The sequence below is a fragment of the Lepisma saccharinum genome, chromosome 17 (assembly GCF_977018435.1).
Source record: "Lepisma saccharinum chromosome 17, izLepSacc3.1, whole genome shotgun sequence".
Lineage (NCBI taxonomy): Eukaryota > Metazoa > Arthropoda > Insecta > Zygentoma > Lepismatidae > Lepisma > Lepisma saccharinum.
In genome coordinates, this window is record NC_139245.1 from 13011275 (window position 1) to 13022694 (window position 11420).

Here is an 11420-nt window from a genome sequence, read left to right on the forward strand (position 1 = left end):
AGAGTGTAAAGTGGGATTGGAAACAATGTAATAATAATAATAATAATAATAATAAAAATCCAAGGTTGAAGGTTTCCTTTACATAAACTAGCAATCATAACCTTTTAAGATTCTCTTTCCAATTTTGTAACTTTCGAGGCAATAAATGCATCAGTTTCAAAGATATATTATTTCCTTTCCCCAATTCTTCCTGACATCTTGCATTCACTATTAATTTTTCAGTTGATTTTAAGATTCAAAAATAATTCAATTCTTTATCTTCATGCACACGTGGAACCATATGAACAATATTTTGTGTGCTACTTATGACACATATGCATTTAAATTCCTTGTTAATACAAATATCCTTTGTTATTAGTACCATTAAGTTTCCTGATGAATCCCTACAGGAATGTCACTCTGTATTTATCCATTGTATGCCTCCACTCAGTCACTTTTGACTAATTGTAATGATGGGGATGAATGATGATGTCATGGAAATCATGACACTCACAAAGAAACACACACAATCCAGGAATCAAACTGGGAACCTTTGGCGTCTACGTTGTTGTGAGTCAATAACACAATGTTAGGGTTCCCAGACGTCCTCTCTTTCCCGGATATTGGATTGATATGTTGTTTTAAGTCCACTTTATGTGCAGTAAGGCTAATCGGGACTGGACCTACAGTTTAAAGTGGAATCCGAACCACTATGTGCCTCCACCAGGAATCGAACCCAAACTTTCCTGGACATGTTCTACACCTTAGCCTTATGTCCGGGGTCTGAGAGGAATTTAAAAAAATATCATAAATGTCCTACATTTTCAGTGACACATACAATAAATTAGGAAAATACATGTTTCAGTTGAACAAAGAGAAATCATGCAAGGTTTAAGTCTATGGACTGCACTCGTGAAATTAAAGTGAAAGTTACTTTGATTCAGTCATTGCCCAAAAAGAAAAGAAAGGTGTGTTACAAAGACAAAAACAATTAATGCACAAAGTTCAATGCCTCAGCAGAATTTCTTGCTTTGGGGTTTATATTGATGGAATTAATCATGGGACTTACAAGATGTTTCCCTTTCTTATTCAACATTTTGATTGTAAAGCAGCGGGATAAAGAGAAAAAAGTTAAAGAGAGGCTGGTTGGTAAGCCCCCTCGAAAATTCCAACTTTTTTCGGTACTTTAGTATAATACAGACTACCTCATTTCAGACCGTCTGTTTTTTTTTTAGGTTAGGTTAGACACTATTGGAACAAATTGAACCTAACCTAAACAGACAGTCTGAAATGAGGTAGTCCGTATAATACTAAAGTAACGAAAAAGTTACCTCTTTACTTCAGTAACGTTTTGCTCTTTATCCCCATTAGAGTACCCCTTTTTCATTCTAATCTGCACATTTGGATGTTTTAAGGTGTCTGAAAGTGATTTTAACATGCAGAAACCACAAATAAGCGAGATATTTATTCTCAAAATGTGACCATGGCACGTCCAATTTTCTGCATCCTGGAACACTTTCGCCACTTATTTGAAGAAAACTTTCGTCATACACACAAGAAATCAATGGCGGATATCGAAGGATAATGCTTAATTACTATCACCATGTAAAAAAAGTATAGATCTTAAAAAATAATGTCTGCTACACTTCACACATTTCTTGTTCTTGGCAACTCATGAATGTACACGCAGACTCTATTAAAGAAATTGTAAATTTGAAATGTCGTAGAACAACGTGTTTGGTAGCACACTTTCCACTTGCGACTTTCACTTCAACGATATTTATGCTAAAAGAACTAAACCTAACCTAAATCATATCTCATAAAATCACTAACTATTCGCTTACAACGCATCTCCGTACACTAAAAAACGAGAAACATTCATATGAATGACAATCAATGATATTTATACTAAGACAACCAAACCTAACAACATAGGCATTCCTCGTGTGTATGACATTATAAATCATATCACATAAAATCACCAATTACTCACTTATAACGCATTTCCACACCAAAAAACAACAAGAAACGTTCATATGAATAACAATCTTTCCCCAACACTAAACACTTTCAAGTATCTCACGGGTCTAGGGAGGGTCACCATCACCCTAAATGACACCCCAAATGAAACTCCTGGAAACATTCCAAGCATCATTATTAATTGCTGAATATTTGTTTGCCATTCCAGGTCATATGCAAATGTTGAGGGAGTACTTTCATTACTATCAACACAATGGATTCATGGTAGAGACTGTACTGGTACCAGTTCAGTATGATTTCAAAAAGTTTGACTGTTCTGAGTTTCATATGTATATTACGACTCCTCTGAGAAGTATGAGTTAAAACATGTGCAGTGAGAAGTGTATTGTTTAGTAGGCCTATTGATTACAAGCTTGGAAAGTTTGCATTTAGGAAATCAATTTATTTTTTCTAAACTGAAAAATGTGTCAATTTTACATTACGGGTTCTCGAAATATGTATTATTGGTAACAGTTCAGTATATCGGAGACCCATTAAAATCTAATATTTTGTGTTTCGAATGGTTCATACTTACCAATTGTGTATTGCGGAACATAGTTCAAAGTGCCATTATGCTTTTTACATGAAAAGAAACACAAATTTTCACATACAGAGTGTTTTTTTTATTCCTTTCTTCACTTCCGTAACACACAATATGGCGGGCACATATTGACTCATGTTGTGGGTATGCAGTGTTTCCAACCTACACTGAAAAATACCTACTATCGTAATTCGTCACATGTGCAAATTGTACATATGCACGGGTAGCTGACAGGATAGCCCGACGGACCATTATGCATGGTACCTGACAGATAGTCCCACGAACCATTTCCGATAAGGTTAGGCAAGCATAGTGAAAAAAGGGGGTTGCAAACACTGACAGGGGGTTACGTCATGAAACGTATGCTGCATCCGGTTTAGGCAGGGAGGAAAATGAAAGCATTGGCAATTGTGCGTCGGTGAGATATTTCTCTTGAAAAATACATGATTTCCCGGTCAAATATATTCCACGATGAAAGAAAATACCTCGACGAACGTTACAGAAACTCATTTCCGTAAATAGTTTCTTCTGTAAAATTGAAGAAATGTGTCTCCGACATACTAAACTGTTACCGTATTATTTACTCCAAATGTCTTGTGTCCTACATTTTGGGTCAGCATGTCCTACTTTACCTTGTAGCGATCTGGTAACACAAAAAAATATTACCTTGTAGCGATCTGGTAACACAAAAAAATGTGCTCAGACACTAGGGTGGCTAGAACACATTTCACTCGTTCATTTCATCATTTATTACATGTACTTACCTATTATGCATTGCGAAACATTCTTTAAGGTAGGATTTTGCTTCTTTCACGAAAATAGCTTCAATTTTCCACATATTGAGTAATTATTGTTTGTTCCTCTCACACACAATATGGTGGAGAAATCTTGACTAGCGTTGTCGATGATCAGTGGGTTTGCAGTGTTGCAACCTTCTTCACCGAAACATACCTACTTTCGTGTTACTAATTTTGTATTTTTTTCTGGGTTCGAAAACCCCGCGAACCATGCACGTGTAGCCCCACACACCATTCTAATAGCCCCACGAACCATGCATGGATAGCCCCACGAACCATGCATGGATAGCCCCACAAACCATTCATAAATAGCCCCACGAACCATGCACACGTAGCCCCACACACCATTCACGGATAGCCCCACGAACCATGCATGCAAGGTTAGGTTAGGTTCTGTGAGGTTAGGCAAACATAGTTAAAATTGTCATGTTCTGGCAAAACAATGGCGAGTTTGGAAACACTGACCAGGGGTTACGTCATTGAACGCACGGAACATTTGGTTCACGTAGTCGAAAGTAATGGAGGCAAGAGCTTTTGTGCATCGGAGATACATTAATGTCGAAAAATACATGATTTACTGGCTGAATAAGTTGAATGAAGGGAGAAAACACTTCCACGAGCTTTCAAAAGTCTACAGAAACTCAGTTCCGTAAGTAGTTTCTCCTGTAAATTTGAAGAAATATGTTTTCCTTATACCATACTGTTACCACAAAAAATACTAAAAACTATGTATGAAAATGTTTTTAACTCTACTTACCATTTCTTACAACTTGAGAGGAAAATTCCACTTCTACAAGTTGCACAGGACTTGTGTCATTACAAGAAGGATAATCATTGGGATCTCCAGTGTCTGTGGCCGAGATTCCATGATGATAATGGGTCAAGAGCAAGAGGAGCACCAACATAGACCGGAAATGTCTCTGACGAAGGAGAACCTTTAGCTTCATCCTCTCCACAGCATTCACAATGCTGTTCACATTAAAATTATTATTGTCACATTATGTGTGGATGTAGTCATGCATGGAAATTCATATTCCGTGCATTTTATTAGGCTGACATCATTAGTGAATTGCATATCCTGAAAAAGCAATGATGATTTAATATGACACATTATCACAAACACACACATTGCTCAATGAGGCCCAAGTTCCTTTTGTTTTATTGCGATTTCATCATGCTACGAATGCAATTTTTACATGGTTCGATTTCGATGTATGTCTGTTAACACATACTGCGGAGTTTTAGCGATTACTTAAGGTTTTGTTCAATATATGCTTTCGTGGTTAGGTTAGGCAAGTTAGGTTTGGTTCCCTTAGCATTGAAATAAAGTCCCTAAATGCAGTCTACTAAGGTTCCGATTTACTTCTACGATATTTACTGTCGCTTGTCAACAGAGAATATCTTGTCCATGAGAAGTGTGTAAGGTAATCAAGTTGTTTTTTTCAACATAAATAACATTTTTCGAGTCCAAACAGTGCTCATTACTTTAAGGAAGGTTCAAATTTCGTGGGACAATGATTTCCAAAATTCTACGATAATTAGTCTTTGTGCTAGGAGAAATCATAAAACAATCAGAACTGTTGCCCTGAATGATTTACCAAAATATATATATATTTATAAAGCGGTCTGGCTCCCAATAGCGTGATGTTTTGTGTAAACACAAACACACATTGAAGATTAGGCACACACAGGACATGTACTAAGTAGAAATTTTCAGCGAAAAATGCAGGCTCCACCACGACTCGAACTCTCTGGCATACTGTGCCATTGCTCTAACCACTGAGCTGAGAGACCCAGGTTCTAGTTCTTATCGAGCCTGCATTTTTCACTGAAAATTTCTACGTACAAACACCCATGTTTTAGATACCATCTTACACTTGTTTATACATGAAATTTTGGATCATTACTAGGAATATGCCTCTCAATTCAAATCCTAACAGGCCTTTTCCTGCGTTTTCAGTGCCACACACTAGATTAGACAAGTTATATATGTTTAGTGGGCTCGTTAATATTTCTATTTCTTTTCATTTTCTGTATTACTACAATATTACTATGTAAAAAATATTCCACCTGTAATTATGACATAATTGTTTGCAAAAACTGACAAGGAGCATGCTGCGGGATGGAATGCTGTAAACAAGAATAAAATATACCATAGAACAAGTTGCTGCCACTTACGCTGATCGAAAGCAAGCAGAAAAGTATGTACCGTCTGTTATTTGAGAGAGAAAAACACATATTTTGAGATTCTGATGGATGTACAGTACAGTTCACGAAGCGATCGCTGAACAAGGTGTACCCAGTATCACCACCTTTCAAATGCATGTAATGTGTACCCTTGGTTTGGATGGGAATACTTCTCTCATTGCTACACTGGCTAGCCCAAAACATGTTACTTTTCAGACTAATACATAATTACTAGAGTGCATCATACCGGGGTTTGTAGACACTGCCTTAGTACTAACACCCAATGTTTATTAGGCCTACTTACGCAAGGTTAAACAGTACTTCACGTTCTTAATGGCACTGTGAGGTCTTTAGTTATATAACACATTCCACACACATAACAATTTCCAATTGTTCGGTACTTCCTTCTGAAAGAGTAACCGAAGTAGTTAATCACAATCTTTGCGAAATAGAAAATATCTCGGCATGCATTTTTATGTTCAACAGAAGGAATTGCGGAAGAAAACCTACCTTCTACAGCATAAAACTAACAAATGAAAATATCGTTTTTCCGGCGCAATCCATGAACTTTTATTGCTTCCCATATATTAAATTTACGAAGGTTAGCTACCTCGTCATGTAAACATTCACAAAGAGCCATGTATTTATCTGATACAATATCAACACACTTTGCTTTTGCTGCGAGTCAACATCTGATCGCCATCATAGAAAACAACATGCAATCGGATTCCGAAATGTCATGTTGAAGGTGGCCGCGAGATGGCTCACAACCTATTTCTGTCAAATCTCTGCTCCAGTTCTTCCTCTCCATTGAGCATGTCACATATGTACCCTGTTTTGGGAAATTGTTGTTTATTTATCTTAATTCGCTTTTCTGCCAATCGTGAAGATGAGGATGCGTTAATAGACGCGAGTAGCAGTAGCAGCAGTAGTAGTAGTCAGCGCTTCAAGTGAAAATTCTTAGCTGGGTGGGAGGGGATGTTTAGGCAAGCCTTGGAGCTATCTGGGGAGATGCTCTTATGGTTTAACACGGGGGCCAGCTGAAGATGCCTTGCGAAAATTTTGTTCGGTTTTTCCCGGACATGTCCTACATTTTAGCCTTATGTCCGGCGTCCGGGAGGAATTTGAAAAATATCGTAAATGTCCTACATTTTGAGCGTCATATTATAAATTAGGAAAATACATGTTTCAGTTGAACAAAGATTGATTGAATTGTTGCTTTAAGTTCGCTTTATGAACAGAAAGGCTAATCGTGACTTGACCTACAGATTAAGGTGGGATCCGAACCACTAGGGTATGTGCCTGCATCGGGTATCGAACCCAGGATCGCTTGATTACAAGGCGACCATCGGGGAGGCTCAGTTGAACAAAGAAAATCATTCAAGTTATAATATGGACTGCACTTCCAAACTCAATAGTGAAATTTATTTTGATTTAGTCATTGCCCAAAAAGAAAATGAAAGTTTGTCCTGCTATAACAAAAACGGAAGCAATTTATGAATATTTTTTGGGGGTGCAGATTCTGATGATGTCACTGTTCGGTGCATGAGCGAAATTTCTTGCCTTGAGGTTTATACTGATGGAACAAGGTGTTTCTTATTCAATATTTTGATTGTAAAGCAGGGGTATAGAGAAGAAAGTTATTGAATTAAAAACTACTCCAGATGAAACTTCTCGAACCATTTCAAGTTATGGTAATTGCTGAGTCAAGGTGCAAATGTTGAGAGTGGTTTAATATACGTATTTTCAAAGAGTTTGACTGTTCATCAGTTTCTCAAAAATATATTTTGAGAAACCTGAAAGTTTGATAGAAACTGGTTCCTCTAAGAAGTACCAGTTAAAACGTAGTAAGAAGTGTGTTATTTAGTTTTGATTACAAGTTTGGGAATTGTGCATTTAAGAATTCATTAAGAAATCAAATTTTTTACAAAAAAAAACAACCTGAAAGTACCAATTTTAAATTACTTTCTAACTTGTTCTAGAAATGTGTATTATTTGTTGCGGGTGTTTTGTGTCCTACATTTTGACTTAAAGTCCTACATTTTGGGACATTATGTCCTACATTTCCCTTACAGCGATCTGGTAACCCTACTTACGGGGATACCATCCCTCCCTCACTTCGACCACTGTTAGTAGTAGTAGTAAATACATATTAAAATAACAATGGTAATTATTAGTATTATTATTTACCAGTGAATTTTTCTGGAAGAAATGTTCCGGTTTTCTTCAAGTTAGTTCGATATTATTATTTTGTATTGTTTTCATCATAAGATGAATATTTTCTCGATGCTGGGGAAAGTCAAAGCCAGGCAGCCAATTAAAATACGCAACGTCGCAACAGCGTCTACGTAAGCGCCTCTCTTCTGGCTTCCATTCGCTCCTCGCTGCCCAGCAGACGATTTTTTCCTCGTTTCTCATTGGCACCGAAACTGTCGAGCGATCGCTAGCGCGGGAAAGGGGACAGGTTGTAACAAACACGGTATAGGCTACATACACAGACAGACATTTCTTTCGATAAAATAAATTATAAAAAGATTTCGGTACGGTGATTATTATTATTATCATTGCATCCAAAGTAAATATATAAACACAAAATCTATCACGTCTGTCATTTGAGGAAATTATGTTCTCATTTACATCTAAAACGAATTGCACTAACGATTTTTTTTTTCTAAATTTCCGGACCATCCACCAGACAGGAGAGACATCGTGCGAGATAACCAATTGAACGTAACTCCAAAAATGCTGTTTTCAGTTTTGTTTAACGAATACGTATTACCTCTGAAGAGCTCTTTTGTAGTCGGGTAGGCATGTTTCCACTGCTAATCCTTAGCAGTAATGTGGATGAAATGCGCGAGGGGAAAGTGACTGGGGGAGTGGGGCGAGAAAATGTTGTAGGGGCAGTTACATTAAAACGCCTGAAAACACTATACAAACACACATTTTATTTATTCACGTGATATACTGCCTAAGCGGAGTGGTTAGCACATCACGCTACGACACCAGGGGGGTTAGGGTTCGAATCCTGGCCCGTGCATGGATGTTTGTGAGTGTCCATTCATCAATTTCACCATATCATCACTCATCCTCATCTTTACAAGAAGCGAAGTAAAATAAGGCCAATCAATCAATCAATTACTGCCTACATTTAATTCTTGATTACGAGTTTATCTTCATACGATTCATTTTAATAAATGCATTACTTCTGCCCTAAGTTGCGTTGTTTCCACTTTTGGGGAGTGGGGGATAAGTGTCTGACTAAAGGGGCGCCCGCCCCTGCCCCTGCCCCCTTCTCTGGCGACGTTGCTGAGGAGTCACTTTTTAACAGTCTGTAAATTGGAGATTTAAGAATACATTATTTCCTCTCTGCAGTAAATTTGATAAATTTGTAGTCACTTCTCTCTGGTTCTCACACGACGAAATATAGTACAAAAACTTTCTCCTTTCCTCTTTCTGTATTGTTTACAAGACATAATGTAACAATTGTTGGGCTTTTGTACAGTTTATTAAATAAATAAATAAAATGGATGTCCAATGTTGCAGCAGGAACTGAGTTCCGGCCAGTCCCAGTAGCCAGGCAGGGGCCAGGGGGGGCTTCCTGTAAGTGTAGTCCGCCCCCTGGCACTGCCATACGTACAACTATTTTGTATAATTTGTTTGCAGTGAAGATTGAAGATGTAGACAGCTCACAACTTTAAAGATAAATCCATAGAACATGAATTGCAGCTATTACATTCGCTCATCATGTTTATGAGCTAAAGTCTAAGTAGCTGCAGGTATTTAGAAGATTATCTAGACTTTGTAAGATCTTTCATAGCGGAGCTTCTTTATCTGTATCTTCACTGTCCCTGGTGCGTCCTCCCGTTTAGACAGAAATCTGTGACTTTGGTTTGATGGCATCATGCAAATTCCCTTCGCATCTACATCAAAGGTCAACAGCTACCAAGTTTTGCGAACAAAGGGACGTTTCATTGCTTCGGCCGGGAGTGGAATATACTGTTGGCACTGTGATTAAATATTGTGCATTTCTCCTTTGTGTGATAAAAATATCTGCATCATCTAAAGTATAGTATGGAGTGTGTAGTAAGGGACGATGTCAGTAGCACTGAATTAACACTTCAAGAGATGTTTTAATAAATGTAGAAAATGTTGTATTTTGTATGATATTTAAAAATTTTATATAACTTAATGAGCCCCCCCCCCCACACACACACACATAATTTACCTTCATTTTTTACTGTATTTTTTTTTAAAAAAATGGACTTGGTTTACAAAGCCCCCCATGATATCCCATGAGCCCCCTGGATATCAATTCTAGCTACGGGCCTGGTTCCGGCACCACCAAAATAATTCCCTGGAACAGAGTTGAAGACTCCAGAAGATAACTGAGATACCTACATCCTCAGTAGCGATCCACAAGATTCACCCGTACCAAGTGAGTTGAACATAACTTTGAAAGGCCTCGGCCTCCCCGATGGCGTATTTACAAACCCTATAGTGCTGCAGAACCTCCAGCGATAATCGGCTTCTGATTGGCTGTCATTCCGGAAGTTAATGCAGTGTTTCTCCAAGGTAACGCTAGATGGCAGGGATCAAGTTGACAGTGTAGATTTCAGAGATCTATCCCAACAAGATAAGAAACCCCTTTAAACTGAAGTTGATTTTTAGCACATTTTTTTAAATTAATGTTTTGAAAGACAGAAATCAGAACTCTTCTGGAAGTGAATGATTTTCCTATTTAAAGTCACATTAGTAGAAACATTGTAACTACTTACGACTATTGAGAAACTTATGTATTCCAACTAATTGCAAACAATACCACAATGAAGCCATTGGTATATATGATGAAGTAGTTTGCCCAGTAAACTTAATATGTATAATTTATTATATTTTCAATGGCATTTTCAAAGATTCTTCATATTGTTCAACAATATTATGCTTCTAATTTCTCATTGCAACAGTTTGTTGTGCGTACTGAAATTACATTATTTAGCATATTTCAAGTTATAAAATTTCTCCTGTAATGCAGAAATCACTTCACATACATTGCAAGATACATTGCAAGCTCTTTCAGAGATATTCAACATTATTTTACAAAGTAAAACTTCGACAATTTGATTTCAAACATTATTACTAAATAAAAACGAGCGTAATTTTTCAATACTTTTCCTGTAAACCATAGACACTACTCTGTAAACGAACAAGCAAGGAACGATGAACACGAAACATAAACACTTCCGGTGCGCACAGCCAATAAGAAAGCGTTATATACCTCTGGTTCTGCAACACTTTAGGGTTTGTAAATACGCTCCCCGATGGCATAGTAGTGACGTCGTCGCCTTGTAATCAAGGGGTCCCGGGTTCGATACCCGATGGAGGCACATTGCACAGTGGTTCGAACGCCACTTTAAACTGTAGACCCAGTCCCGATTAGCAAGTGCAAGTGGACTTGAAACAAAAACATATTTAAAAAATGAATGAACAAATGTATTTTGATTTAGTTATACTTTTCCTTACTCTGGTCCATATGTATAATAATAATGATAATAATAAATACGGAGAGAGGGAGAAAGCATATGTAAATAAAACAATATTTTTATTTAAAAAAATATTTTATTGTAAATGAGGCACTCTAAAATCGCACTGATTTTATTGTCTATGAAAATACAGGCCGAATACAGCAGAGAACAACCGTTGCAATATTATGTGGATTTCTATATGCAATATCCAATTATTGATTTTTCTTCCATCTTCAATGTTCTAATGATTTCTTCAACAGCATACATCAAGGATGCCAAAATATGTTGATGTCCCCTCAATTTTTTCTCGGAAATTTTGTTCTTCAAGACAACACACATAAGTACTATACACACACGCGCACATTCAGTCACACACAT

The 11420-nt window shown here is 37.3% G+C and overlaps 1 protein-coding gene across 3 annotated transcripts in view; it reads right to left on the bottom strand.

Moving 5' to 3' along the window:
- Window positions 1-6232, bottom strand: part of S1P (membrane-bound transcription factor site-1 protease) — a 62334-nt gene extending 56102 nt beyond the window's left edge. For 2 of the 3 annotated variants that reach the window (XM_083138936.1, XM_083138938.1), the window contains exons 1-2: window positions 6034-6232; window positions 4094-4414 (exon numbers count right to left, since the gene is read on the bottom strand). In XM_083138936.1, coding sequence (XP_082995062.1) covers window positions 4094-4283 — 190 coding nt within the window. In that variant the 5' untranslated portion in view covers window positions 4284-4414; window positions 6034-6232. Of the gene's footprint in view, window positions 1-4093; window positions 4415-5827; window positions 5998-6033 lie in introns of those variants that run through there. The other variant, XM_083138937.1, reaches the window with a different exon arrangement.
- Between the last annotated feature and the right edge of the window lie 5188 nt (window positions 6233-11420).